Source organism: Cnephaeus nilssonii (assembly GCF_951640355.1).
Source record: "Cnephaeus nilssonii genome assembly, chromosome: 17".
Classification (NCBI taxonomy): Eukaryota; Metazoa; Chordata; class Mammalia; order Chiroptera; family Vespertilionidae; genus Cnephaeus; species Cnephaeus nilssonii.
In genome coordinates, this window is record NC_137088.1 from 40,871,106 (window position 1) to 40,886,074 (window position 14,969).

The 14,969-nt window shown below is 42.5% G+C and overlaps 1 protein-coding gene across 30 annotated transcripts in view; it reads right to left on the reverse strand.

The window, feature by feature from the left end:
• The window catches only part of PBRM1 (polybromo 1), a 134,287-nt gene that overhangs the window by 24,846 nt on the left and 94,472 nt on the right, over positions 1 to 14,969 (reverse strand). For 17 of the 30 annotated variants that reach the window (XM_079795219.1, XM_079795218.1, XM_079795199.1 and 14 more), the window contains 2 exons: positions 6,045 to 6,190; positions 4,307 to 4,464 (listed from right to left, as the gene is read on the reverse strand). In XM_079795219.1, the coding sequence (XP_079651345.1) occupies positions 4,307 to 4,464; positions 6,045 to 6,190 (304 nt within the window). Of the gene's footprint in view, positions 1 to 4,306; positions 4,465 to 6,044; positions 6,206 to 14,969 lie in introns of all 30 variants that reach the window. The other 13 variants (XM_079795194.1, XM_079795204.1, XM_079795197.1 and 10 more) reach the window with 1 other exon arrangement.

Below are 14,969 nucleotides of genomic sequence, written 5' to 3' on the forward strand. Positions count from 1 at the left end.
CTGGCAGATGCCACTGTTCCTTTTCTGAGCCCTCCCAACACAAAGCCACAAGGTGGGCACCATAGCTAAATCTCCATCAACCTGGCTATCACTGTTCACCCGGCCCTGGGGATTCCCTGAGACTCCGCCCTGCCCCATCCACCTTTGCGGCCCACCCAAGGTGTTTCCAGTGGCTTTTCCATATAAATGGCCTGTCTTGGCTCATGCTTCAGAATTTCCTAAAATCTCTCAAACAAGCAGTTTCTGGCAAGGGAATGCTCCATACCTCTTGCTAAGTGGCCCCAAGCCATGCACTAGCAGCCTTGGTTTATAGGTTGGCCTCTCCAGGATAACTCCAAAGCCAGCACAAGTAGCAGCCATCTGAAGACTGTTTTATAGCTTGTGCTGGGTAGCCCTGGGCAGAACACAAGTAGCAGCTGACTTTGGCCTGCACCTTCCGGGAAGCTCCAGAGCCAGTGCACCACGTGGATAGCTACTGACCACATTGAAGCATCACCCAACCACCTCTACAAGGGACAGTCAAGGGGTGGACTCAGGAGACACCATAGCACAGTTGAAGTAAGTTCTGTTCCATGGGGTGGGCCCCACACAACTGATACTCCACAGTGGTCACAGCCAGTCCTTATAGCTGATTGACCTGGGGGCAAATCCCTCCCAATTGACATGTCAACAGCAATTAAGGCACAACTACAATAAAAGAGTATACACAGCCCACACAGGGCTAGAGGTCCACTTGAAGTACCAGCTCAGTTGAACGGGGAAGCTGTGCCACTGGACCTTACAGGACACTTATTATATTAGGCCACTCTACCAAGCCTGGAATACGCAGCAGCTCTACCTAATACACAGAAACAATCATAGGAGGCTGCCAAAATGAGGAGACAAAGAAACTGTCCCAAATAAAAGAACAGAACAAAAACTCCAGAAAAAGTACTAAACAAAATGGAAACAAGTAAATTTATTAGATGCAGAGTTTAAAACACAGGTTATAAGAATGCTCAATGAACTTAGGGTAATAGGAGATGAACTCTAACAGCCTAAATAAGGACATGGAAACCATATAAAAGAACCAGTCAGAGCCCTAGCCGGTTTGTCTCAGTGGATAGTGTTGGCCCGCTGACATGCCTGGGTTGCGGGCTTGATTCTACCAGTGGGGGGCGTGCAGAAGGCGGCCTATTGGTGATTCTCTCTCATCATTGATGTTTCTGTCTCTCTCTCCCTCTCCCTTCCTCTCTGAAATCAATAAAAATATTTTAAAGAAAAAAAAAAAAAGAACCAGTCAGAAATGAAGAATAATTAAAATAAAGAATAATTTAAAGGGAATCAACAGGTAGAGGAGATGAAGCCAAGAATTAAAACAGCAATTTGGAATATAAGGAAGAAAAACACCCAGTCAGAACAGAAAAAAAGAAAAAAGAATTTTAAAAAATGAGGATAGTGTAAGAAGCCTCTAGGACAACTTCAAGTATACCAACTTCACATCATGGGGGTGCTGGAAGAAGAGAGAGAACAAAAAAATGAAACCTATTTGAAAAAATGATGATGGAAAATTTCCCTAACCTGGTGAAGGAAATGTTCACATAAGTACAGAAAGTGTAGTCCCAAACAAGATGAACACAAAGAGGCCCACACCAAGACATATCATAATTAAAACGCAAAAGTTTAAAGACAAAGAGAGACTCTTAAAAGTAGCAAGAGAAAAGTAGTTAGTTACCTATAAGGGAGCCCCCATAGCTTGTCAGCTGATTTCCCAACAGAAACTTTGCAGGCCAGAAGGGAGTGGCAGGAAATATTCAAAGGGATGAAAAACAAGAACCTACAACCAAGATTACTCTATAATTTAGAATTGAAGGACAGATAAAAGAGCTTCCCAGACAAGAAAAAGCTAAAGGAGTTCATCACCACCAAACCAGTATTACATGAAATGTTAAAGGGTCTTTTTGAAGAAGAAAAAGATAAAAAATATTAACAATAATATGTCAATAAATACATATCTATCAACAATTGAATTTAAAAAATACAAAATAAACAAATAAGCAGAACAGAAACAGAGTCATAGATACAGAGAACATTTTGACATTTGCCAGATGGGAGAGGGATTTTGGGGGGACAGGTGAAATAGGTGAAGGGATTAAAAAGTACAAATTGGTAGTTACAGAATAGTCATGCGAATATAAAGTACAGTACAGGGAATATAATCAATAATATTGTAATAACTATGTATGGTGTCAGATGGGTATTAGATTTATCAGGATGATCACTTAGTAAGTTATATAATATGTATTTACTGGGATATACACCTGAAACTAATATAATATTGTGTATCAACTGCAATTGAAAAAATTTTTTAATGTAAAATAAATAAAACCACGGGGAAAAAAGATATCTATGTTAAAGTACACGCAAAATATAAAAAGGTAATTCCTGACAACACAAATGGAGAGAAATGGAGCTGTAGAGAACAGTGTCTGTATAGTAACAAAACTGTTAGTATTAATTCAAACTAGACTGTTATAAATTTAAGACGTAATCTCCAGATTAGCCACTAAGAAAATCACTAAAAAACAATAAATGATGTGGTTGCTCTAAATAAAGGAAACTTTAGTCTCATCTTTGTTATGCTTCCTTTGACTGCAGGCTGGGTTTACAGTAGGGAGTAAGGCTCTAGTGCACTGCTTTAGAATGAACCACAGTTACAAGGAAGACATCCTCTGCTGAAGAAACTCAAGAAGGATATAATAACTTCACTAGCCTTTGCCAGGGTCCCTCTCTGCAGAGTGGAAAGAAGAGAATGTGTTGAACTACCAGGCCATTCAGAAATCTTTTTCCACATCCAATCCTGAAAAACCCACAGTACCAAAAACAATCTAGCTGAAATGATGGCAATATATGATGTATATATCTAGATCTGAAAAGCAGAATGTTACTGTGGAAACACTCAGGAAGATGGAACAGAAACCAAATTATGAGTCCTTCATATTTCCGGAATGGAGACAATAACTAGGGTTAAGTCCAACAGAGACTGTAAAAGTCTTTTAACTGCTCTTTCTGCTTCCCACCTTATTCTTACAACATACTCTCCAATCCATAGCAAGTGATTCCATTCAGGCATATGCGGGATCACACTGCCTCTCTGCTCAGACCCCTCACAGGACTTCCTATCTGCTCCAAACTCAATCTCTGCACTGTCTATAAGACCTACCATGATTGGGTGTCAAGCCACCTCAGAGGGCTGATTCCCTACCACACCACCCTTCCTACTCCAGTCACCCAGCTTGCTTATTATGTCTCAAACAAGCCCAGATACTCTACCTTAAGGTCTTTGAATTTGGTGTTTGCTGTGCCTAAAAGGAGTAAAATCTTGGATAGTCTAATGGTTTTCTTCCTCATTTCCTTTAGAACTCTGTTCACATGTCACCTATCAGAGAGGCTTTTGATGACCACATTAACTAAAGCAGGACTGCCCAGCAACATGAATCTCTATCCTCCTTCCTCTGCTTTATTCTCATTTATTGTCCTAACTAGAGGCCCAGTGCATAAAAATTCATGCACTGGAGGGGGGTCCCTCAGCTCAGCCTGCCCCCTCTCACAGTCCGGGAGCCCTCAGGGGCGGGAGGCAACCTGGCAATCAGAGGAAGGTGATGCCCCATCACACCTCTGCTGCTGCCACTGCCGGCAGCGCAAGCCTCGGCCAGCCATGGTTACCTGAGCCTCGGATGGCCCTGGGTGGCTGGGCAGCCACCCTCTGAGGCTTGCCTGCACCTCGGGCCGGCCCTCGGCGGCTGGGCAGCCACCATCTGAGGCTTGCTTGCACTTCAGGCATCAGCTGGGCAGCCTCCATCTGAGGCTTGCCTGTGCCTTGGGCCGGCCCTGGGCGGCTGGGGGGCTGAGGGGACCGGGGAATTCCCGAGGCAGGCACGTGGCAAGGCCGGGCTTGCCACACGCCTGCCACCCCGGCAGGGCTGAGGAGACTGGGTGCCGCCATCTTGGGGCTGTGGGCGCTGCCATCTTTGAGGGCATGGCAGTCAATTAGCATATTCCCTCCTTATTGGCTGTGGGCGCCGCCATCTTTGCGACGGCGTGAGGGTCAATTAGGATACTCCCTCTTTCTTAGATAGGATAACTATCTGAGGTTTTGTATATTTAATTTTAATTTACTGAATCCCCCACCTCTGCCCTATCATAAGTCTTTAAAAGAGCAGAGACTTTCGTTTGTTTATTGCTGTATACCTAGCACCTAGAACAGAAGCATTCAATTGATTGTTGTGAAATGCATGTGATTAAATGTAACAGCATATATACCTACCCAGAATACATGTCATGGGGCAGGTTTCTTCCAGATTACTCAGAAACACTTCTTTTTTGTAGAACATTTTTGTGGGCTCATGTTCCGTCTCTTCTGGATGAATGAAGATGGGGCCATAAAAATATGCAGCTCCGTCTCGAACCCATACCTTTTCAATTCTTGGGTGGTGAAAAAAGGAGAAATTTCATTAAAATAAAATTCTAATAATAAGTTTCATTCTTGAAGGATTAATCTAACAAAAATTCCGTTAACCAAAAATTAGTATGTAGAGAAGTTTCACTGATTATTTTGATAAGACAATTTCTTTGACACCCCCCATCCCACTTAAACACATGAGAAGATACTTGGAAAAAGACAAATGAAGATTTGGCTATTCACCTGAGGGGGAAAAAGTATTTAAAAAAAAAAAAGTATTTTAACATGATATGTACCATACACTTAACTTATTCACGATGTTTATTGTTTGTCTTCCCACTAGTACAAAGATCCATGGGACTAAGGATATTTGTCTTATTTACTAATGTATCCTTAGACCCTGGCAAATGGGAGATGTGCAATAAATAGTGAATGATGAAATAAATACCAGGAAACTGACTCAGAGAGGTAATCATTTGAAACCAAGATCTCTTGGAACCAACTAGTTCGTTATTATTTATTTATTTATTTATTTATTTATTTATTTATTTATATAAATCTTTATTGTTGAAAGTATTACATATGTCTTCCTTTTTCCCCACTGACCCCCCATCCCCTGCCCCAGGTCCTCACTTCCCCTTTGTGGCTATGGACATGCATATATACATACAAGTTCTTGGTTGATTATTTCCCACCAACCCAGCCTTCCCTCTGAGATTCCGCACTCTGTTCCATGCTTCCATGTCTCTGGATCCACTCTATTCATCAGTTTATTTTGTTACTTAGATTCCACATATGAGTGAAGATCATGTGATACTTATCTTTCTCTGACTTATTTCACTTAGCATGATACTCTCCATGCCCCTCCATGCTGTCCAAAGGTTAAGAAATTCTTCTTTTTTACTGCTGCATAGTATTCCATGGTATAAATGTACCACAGTTTTTTATCCACTCATCTACTAATGGGCACTTGGAACCAACTAGTTCTTAAGTACTGTCAACTGCCCAGCTCTGTCCCCGACTCCTTTACTGTTGTTTTATGCCATCCAACCATTTATAATTTCATCCATTTATTTGTTCATTCAAAAATCTGAGCCCTTACTATGTTTCATGCACTACGTTTGGAATAGTGGATGCAAAGGAGAGCAAAAAGAGAGGATGACTACTCTCAGGGAATTTGCAGTCCAGTATAGAACCTGAGAATAATGTAATGTGATATGTGCTCCGAGGAGAAGGAAATACATGGTGCTTTGAGAGGCTGTAATAGGGAGACCTAACCCAGTCTGGAGGAGACAGAAGGTTTCCTTAAAGAAGTACCATTTCAAATGTAAGCTGAAGGAGTTCACCATATGAAGTGGGTAGGGGGATTTCAGGGTTGAGAGTTCAGTAAATGGTAGAAGAAAAACAAAAAGATTTCATGGAGGAATATAAAAGAGGAAGTATGGCTAGAGGCAAAAGCAGGGGAAGTACAATGTAAGAGAAAGCTGGGTAAGTTACTGGGAGAGAGACTTTTGACTTCATCCTAAAGAGTGATGATTTTTTTTTTTTACTGGCTCAACATCTCTCAGACCCAACCTCATCCGCCTACTTCAATAATACTCACCTGCCCACACGAGGGCGCACCAGGCCATGGGACTTGATGAAGACACAGTCGCCAACCTTCAGCCACATGTCATTGTAATGGAGCTGCTCAAAGTAGTGGCAACCTGGTTCACCATTAGACATTTCCACAGGGACATCTTCTTTCTCCTGTTGTAAAGGAAACTGGTTGAGGATAGGCAGTTGACAATCAAGAAGTAAACAGAGAAGGTAAGAAAGGAAAACAGACTTTCATAATTAACCTAAAAGAAAAAAATAACAATAAACAGAAGCTTTGATGAAGAAAAGAAACCAAAGATTAGGTCAATGAAATCAAACTAAGACTCATCAAATATTGTATATATTTTAAATTTCAAGTTAATTGACACAAAATGTTACTCTAGGATGCTTTTATCACCTCCCCGTCTTTCTTCTATTCCCATAGCCTTTAGTAGTAAACTAACAAACAAAAACACTGGCGAGGAAGGACTTAGCATTCAGAAGCAGACTTAGTCAATGCATTATTATCCTATACTAGAGGCCCAGTGCATGATTTAATCATGCACCTGGTGCACCAGCTGGCTGGCTGTCCGCTGGTGCACCAGGCCTTCCGAAAGCCTCCAGTGCGGCGGAGGCTTTCGAAAGGCCTTGTGCCGGAGCAGACAGACAGCCAGCTCCCCCGCTTTGGCTTTTGATCGCGGGGGAGCTGGCTGTCTATCCGCTGGTGCACCAGGCCTTCTGAAAACCTCCGGCGCGGCGGAGGCTTTCGAAAGGCCTTGTGCCGGAGCAGACAGCCAGCCAGCTCCCCCGCTTTGGCTTTTGATCGCGGGGGAGCTGGCTGTCTATCCGCTGGTGCACCAGGCCTTTCGAAAGCCTCCGGCGCAGCCATGGCACAGACGCTGAGCTCGCGGCGCCAGCGAGCTCAGCGTCCTGCTGGCCCAATCAGCTACCCCGGCCACCCTGAGTCCCGCCCCCTGCGCCTCCTGCTGGCCCAATCGTGGGCGTAGCGGAGTGATGGTAATTTACATATTACCATTTTATTATGTAGGATAATAAAAGGCTAATATGCAAATTGTCCGATCGGGAGTTCAACCGGCAGACCAGGAGTTTGATAGCTCACTATGACATGTGCTAACCATCAGGGGGTGGCGCGGAACATGGCGGGCGACCAGCAGCGGCGGGGCGCCAAGGGAGCGAGGGAAGGAGAGGGTGGAGAGGCTGGGAACCTGATCGGCCCTGATCACAGGCCAGGCCTAGGGACCCTACCCGTGCACAAATTTCGTGCACCGGGCCTCTAGTAAAATAAAAGAAGCAAATTCTACACAAGCTTCCCCTTCACTACATTTACTGAGCTCGCCACTTCTTAACATTAACCATGAATAGTTTTACAATTTTTTATCATTTTGAGTTATTCCAAAATAGAAAGGGCTAGCAAAGTCTCCATGACCTAAAGACACATATTCTGTTTTTGAATAAATTACAGGGTATGTCACCTACTGGCTGTTGTAACAAATTACTTGACCTCTTATGCCTTAGTGTCTTCATTAAATGGGATTGTAAGGAAGCTTAAATGACACAATAAAGTCGGGATGCATGTGGGAGACAACCAACTGATTTGTCTCTCTCACATCCATGTTTTTCTCTTTCTCTTTCTCCCCCCATCCCTTCCACTCTCTCTAAAAAGCAATGGAAAAATGTATGAGGATTAACAATACAAAAACAAACAAGTAAAAAAGACAACTAGTAAACAAGTGTTAGCAAGGATTTGGAGAAAAGGAAACCCTTGTGCAGTATTGATAGGATTGTAAACTGGTGCAGCTGCCTGGAAAACAGTATTTAGGGTTATAAAAAAATTAAAAATATAACTATCATACAACATAGCAATTTCAGTTCTGGGTACCTATATGAAGAAAACAAAAACACTAATTTGAAAAATACACACACCCGGCCGAAACCGGTTTGGCTCAGTGGATAGAGCGTCGGCCTGCGGACTCAAGCGTCCCAGGTTCGATTCCGGTCAAGGGCATGTACCTTAGTTGCGGACACATCCCCAGTAGGGGGTGTGCAAGAGGCAGCTGATCGATGTTTCTCTCTCATCCGATGTTTCTAACTCTCTATCCCTCTCTCTTCCTCTCTTTAAAAAATCAATAAAATATATTTAAAAAAAAAGAAAAAAAGAAAAATACACACACCCCTGTGTTCACTGCAGCATTATTTAAAATAGACATGAAAGGAACCTAGGTATCCATCGACAGATGAATAAAGATGTGATACACACACATACAAATATACAAAATGAAATAGTGCTCAGCCATAAAAAAGAAATCTTGTCCTTTGCAACAACATGAATAGACCTGGAAGTATCATGCTAAGTGAAATAAGTCAGACAGAGAAAGCCAAATACCGTATGATTTCACTTACATATGGAATCTAAAAGAACAGAACAGAACAAAACAGACTCATGGACACAGAAAACAAACTGATGGTTGCCAGAAGGGATGAGAGAAACGGTGAAAGGGATTAAGAGGTACAAACTGCCCTAGTCGGCTTAGCTCAGTGGATAGAGCGTCAGCCTGCAGACTGAAGGGTCCCAGGTTCGATTCCAGCCAAGGGCACATGTCTGGGTTGTGGGCTCGATCCCCAGTAGGGGGTATGCCGGAGACAGCCTATCAATGATTCTCTCTCATCATTGATGTTTCTATCTCCTTCTCCCTTCCTCTCTGAAATCAATAAAGAAATATATATATTTTTTAAAAAGAGGTACAAACTTTTAGTTATAAAATAAGTAAGTCATGGGGATGTAACGGACAGCACAGAAAATATAGCCAACAATACTGTAATAACTGTACAGTGACACGTTATTCCACTTATCATGGTGATCATGTGGTTAAGTGTTGAATCATGACGTTGCACACTTGAAACTAATGTAATATTGTATGTAAACTATAATAAAAAAAAAAAACTTTTTTATTTTAGGAATGGGTTCTGATCTCAAGATACCCTTTAAAAAAGGTGCTAAAATGATTCATCTTGACCATGCAATATCAAAATAACTAAACAAAATAGTCACTCATATACAGAGAGGACCCTGGGAACTTATGAATTCTAATAACAATTACAAATCTAAGTTAATTTCACATTGGGTTCCATTGATATTTCTTCTTTTAAAATTAATGTCTGTGATTCCTATACATATTGGTAAAATATAAGGAATACCATGTATTAGCACATGAAAATGGATATTTTTTTCCTAAGATACTAAGAATTCAAATTTTTCCAGTTTTTACATGAACAATTTTAAAACTTTTTCTTGATTATATAAAAGATTTATATTTGCTGGAAATAATTCAAACATTAGAGTATGTAAAATTTAAAAAACAAAAGTCTGTGACCTAGCCCGAGATAACTACCCAGTTTAGTACATGGTTTTCCATGTTTTCATATTCATGCACTTTTTCTTTATTTTTTATTTTTAATTAATTTGAGAGGGAGAGATGAGAAAGAAACATCTATAGGTTGCCTCTTGCACTCACCTCAACTGGGGATCAAACCTGTAACCTGGGTATCAATCTGAGACCTTTTGGTATATAGGGTGATGCTCCAGCCCACTGAGCCACACCAACTAGGGCCATTTTTGTTTTCTTGAATAATGATAAACCACATCTCATTCTGCAACCTGTTATTTAGTAACAACTTTTCCCAACATAACTTGGGAATTTTTCAATCTTATATAATAAAAGGCTAACATGCAAATTGACTGAACGGTGGAACGACCAGTCACTATGATGCGCAATTTTTTAAATGTAGTTTTGTAAAATGTAACATTTGTCAGTGCAAAGCATTTTTTTAAAAAGACATATTGGGAAGCAGGATCTCAAACGCTGTCAAAGTATTCTTGATTATTTTCTCTTTTTCTTCTATTTCTGGTGACTGTCACATATTTATTCTTTCATAAGAATGCTAGAATAGAAACCAAGATGGCGGCATAAGGTAAACACCTAATTGTTGCCTACCACAACAATTTTGAAACTACAACTGGAAAACAGAGCGCACACCGTCCAGAACCACCGGAAAGCTGGCAGAGTGGAAAACCTACATCTAGAGAAAAAAAGAGAGGGGGACGCTGAGCCTCAGGAGCTGTGGAGGTACGGAGATCCGTGAGCGCGGAAAGGGCGGGCGGCTGAATACGTGGCAGGCTTGCTCGCAGCGCGCGGAGAGGGAGGGCAGCAGACGCTGCGTGGCTAGCTTTCTCGTTTGGGAGAAAAACAAAACCTCCCGACTGCACTGAAATCCAGCTGCAGTCGGGGAGAAATTGGGCTGTTTGGCAGCAGGCGAGGCTTGAGAGCAGCCTTCTCTCAGAGGTGCCCAGCCATTAATTCGGGCACGGAGAAACCTGCCGTCATAGGGCGGCGCGGACGGAAACCAAGTTTGTCTGCGCCATTCTGAGACTCCGCCCCATCCAAGCTGAGCACAGCCCTCCCAGTGACTGGATCTCTCGTTCGGGAGAAAAACAAAACCTTCAGTCTGCACTGAAATCCAGCCCCAGCTGGGGAGAAACTGGTCTGTTAGGCAGCGGACGAGGCTCGAAAGCTGCCTTCTCTCAGAGGTGCGCAGCCATTAATTCGGGCACGGAGAAACCTGCCCTCTTAGGGCGGCACGGACGGAAACCAAGTTTGTCTGCGCCATTCTGAGACTCCGCCCCATCCAAGCTGAGCACAGCCCTCCCAGTCACTGGATTTCTTGTTTGGGAGAAAAACAAAACCTCAGGTCTGCACTGAAATCCAGCCCCAGCTGGGGAGAAACTGGTCTGTTAGGCAGCGGGAGAGGCTCAAAAGCTGCCTTCTCTCAGAGGCGCGCAGCCATTAATTCGGGCACGGAGAAACCGCCCCTCTAAGAGCGGAGCAGACGGGAAACCAAAGCTTGTCTGCGCCACCCTGAGACTCCGCCCCATCCAAGCTGAGCACAGAAGCTCTCCCAGCGGAGACACTGCTGATCCTCACAGCCAACTGGCTTGGAGATCAACTCCCGCCAGTGATACCAACAATCCCAACCACTCTGAACTCCAGTTTCTGGGGACACGCGGGGGACCCAGATGCCTACGGGACTCTCGGCCATCGGTCGGAGAGTGAGAGTGACTTTTCTGTTGGTGTGGATGACACCAGATTTCAACCACTCTCATAAGGGACACATTCAAGAGGCAGACTCAGTGAGCACCAAAGCCCTACTGTGTCTCCAGCACAGCAATTCTTCCGTTATAGACACAGCAAGCCCTCACAACCAATTGGACCGGAGGTCAATTCCTCCCAACAGCAATCAGGGCTTTTAACTACACCAAGACTTTCCACTCAGCCCACAAAGGGGAGTACCAAGAGCGACCACCTAGGGTGATTGGGGAAACTGAGCTACCAGCCCCTATAGGTCACCGACCACACAAAGCCACTCCATCAACACAGGGAGGCAGCCAAAATGTGGAGACATCGAAGTATGTCACAAGAAGGAGAGATAGATGAAAGCAAACTAATGGACGACACAGTGTTCAGAACCATATTTATAAGGTTACTCAAGAATCTTCTAAAAACTGCTGAGAAACTTGAAGAGACCTTCAAGGACCTAAATGAGAATACCAAAAAAATGGAAAGGGACCAGTCAGAAATTATGCATACAATGTCTGAAATAAAGAATATACAGAGTAGACCACCACACCCGAAGAGTCAAACCAAAGATCTGGAATATGAGGAAGAAAAAAACACCCAACCAGAGAGGCAGAAAGAAAGAAGAATCCAAAAGTGTGAGGATAGCATAAGGAGCCTCCGGGATGGCTTTAAGCGTACCAATATCCGAATTTTTGGGGTGCCAGAAGAGAGAGAGCAAGATACTGAAAACCTATTTGAAGAAATAATGACAGAAAACTTCCCCCACCTGGTGAAAGAAATAGACTTACAGGTTCAGGAAGCGCACAGAACCCCAAACAAGAGGAATCCAAAGAGGACCACACCAAGACACATCATAATTAAAATGCCAAGGGCAAAAGACAAAGAGAGAATCTTACAAGCAGCAAGAGAAAAACAGTTAGTTACCTACAAGGGAGCACCCATACGACTGTCAGCTGATTTCTCAACAGAAACTATGCAGGCCAGACGGGAATGGCAAGAAATATTCAAAGTGATGAATAGCAAGAACCTACAACCAAGACTACTCTACCCAGCAAAGTTATCATTCAGAATTGAAGGGCAGATAAAGAGCTTCACAGATAAGAAAAAGCTAAAGGAGTTCATCACCACCAAACCAGTATTATATGAAATGCTGAAAGGTATTCTTTAAAAAAGAAGAAAAAAGTAAAGATAAAAATTATGAACAACAAATACATATCTATCAACAAGTGATTCTAAAAATCAAGTGAATTAAAATCTGAGGAACAGAATAAACTGGTGAACATAATAGAATCAGAGGCATAGAATGGGAGTGGATTAATAATTCTCAGGGGGAAAGGGGTGTCTGTGTGGGGGGTATGGGAAGAGACTGGACAAAAATCATACACCTATGGATAAGGACAACGGGGGGGGGGGGGAGGGAACCGGGTGATGGGGAGATATAGGGGAAAAAAGGATAAACAATTGTAATAATCTTAACAATAAAGATTTATTAAAAAAAAAAAGAATGCTAGAATAATTTTGTCAATTTCTAAAATTGATTTCAGAGAGGTAGGGAGAGGGAGAGATAGAAACATCAATGATGAGAGCAACCTGGACATGTGTCCTGATCAGGAATTGAACTTGACCTCCTGGTTCATAGGTCGACACTTGATCACTGAGCCACACTAGCAGGTTAGTTGGTCCTGTTCTTAAAGAACTAATTTGATTTCACTTGTAAAAATACTTTTCTCCCCAAGTTTCCCCCCGCCCCCCCAAAATATTTGCAAGTCTGAACTGTAGTTTTTGTTTTTATTTTGTCAGGCTTTGGAATCAAGATTATTCTGGCTTTGTAAAACAAACCAAGGTGCCCTAACCGGTTTGGCTCAATGGATAGAGCATCGGACTTCGGACTCAAGGGTCCCGGGTTCGATTCCGGTCAAGGGCATGTACCTTGGTTGCGGGCACATACCCGGTGGGGAGTGTGCAGGAGGCGCTGATCGATGTTTCTCTCTCATCCATGTTTCTAACTTTCTATCCCTCTCCCTTTCTATCCTTCTCCCTTCTTCTCTGTGAAATATCAATAAAATATATTTAAAAAACAAAACAAAAAAACAACAAGGTTTTCTTTGTTTTCCATGCTCTGAAATAATTTAAATATCTCTATATATAAAAGGCTAATATGCAAAGTGTCCCCTCGGGAGTTTGATCATTCGCTATGACGTGCACTGACCACCAGGGGGCAGTGTGGAACATGGTGGGCGACCAGTGGTAATAAGAGGGGCAATGAGGGAGAGAGGGAAAGAGGAGGCAAGGAGGCGGGGAATCTGATCAGCCCTAATGGCTGGCAAGGCTTAGGGACCCTACACGTGTATGAATTTTGTGCACTGGGCCTCTAGTTGTAATTATAGGTTGCTTAAAGGGTTAAAAGAATCCACCTATGGAATTATCTGATCTGAATACTCTTCAGGGTTAGTTCTTTGACATTTTAAAAAATTTCTTCATGTTGTTGTCCACTTATGTGTTATATCTCTTGTTGATTTTACTCTAGTAACTTTATATTATCCTACAAAATTATTCATTTTATTCAGGCTTTCAAATTTATTAGCAATAACGTACAAAAGCCTTTAAATTTCTTCCACATTTTAAATGTCTGAAGGAAATCTAGAATTCCCTTTTTTCTTTATTAGGATGGCTAGTAGTTTATCTCATTGGACCTATCAGAGAATTAGCACTTGGATTTACTTGTAAATTCTACTATTCTATTGTCTAAGTATTAATTTCTGTCTTTATAAGTTTCTTTCTTTCTGATTGCTTTTGTTTAAAAAATAGTTCATTGATTTTATTTTTGTTAATCCTCCATGTGGACATTTTCCCACTGATTTTTAAAAATATATATTTTTATTGATTTCAGAGAGGAAGGGAGGAGATAGAAACATCAATGATGAGAGAGAATCATTGATTGGCTGCCTCTGCACACCCCCTACTAGGGATTGAGCCCACAACCCAGGCATGTGCCCTTGACTGGAATCAAACCTGGGACCCTTCAGTCCACAGGTTGACGTTCTATCTACTGAGCCAAACCAGCTAGGGCTGATTTTAAAAAAAATCCTCAACCAAGGGTATTTTTCCATTGAACTTGAGAGAGAGTGGAACAGAGAGGGAAAGACAGAGAGAAATATCGATGTGAGAAACACATCGATTGGTTGCCTGCTGCATGTGCCCTGACCAGGACCCAGGCTGGGGAGGAGCCTGCAACCGAGGCACGTGCCCTTGCCCAGAATCAAATCCAGGACCCTTTGGTCCGCAGGCCGACACTTTATCCACTGAGCCAAATAGGCTAGGGCTCCATTGATTTTTAGAGAGTGGAAAAGAGGGGGCGAGACAGAGAGAAACATTGATGTGAGAGACAGATCAATTGGTTGCCTCCCTCATGTGGCCTGACTGAGGTCAGGGATTGAGCCTGAAACCAAGGTATGTTATCTTGACCAGAATCAAATCTGGGACCCTTCAATCCTTGGGCTGACACTCTATCCATTGAGCCAAATCAGCTAGGGCAAAAAATATATTTTTATAGACTTTTAGAGAGAGAAAAGGAGAGGGATAGAGAGATAGAAACATCAATGAGAGAGAAACATTGATTGGCTGCCTCCTGCATGCCTCCTACTGGGGATAGAGCCTACAACCCAGGCATGTGCCTGACCGGGAATTGAACGTGACCTCCTGGTTCATGGACCAATTCTCAACCATTGAGCCACGCTTTTATTTTTTTAATACTCACCAGAGGATGTTTATTTTTATTAATTAATTAATTAATTAAT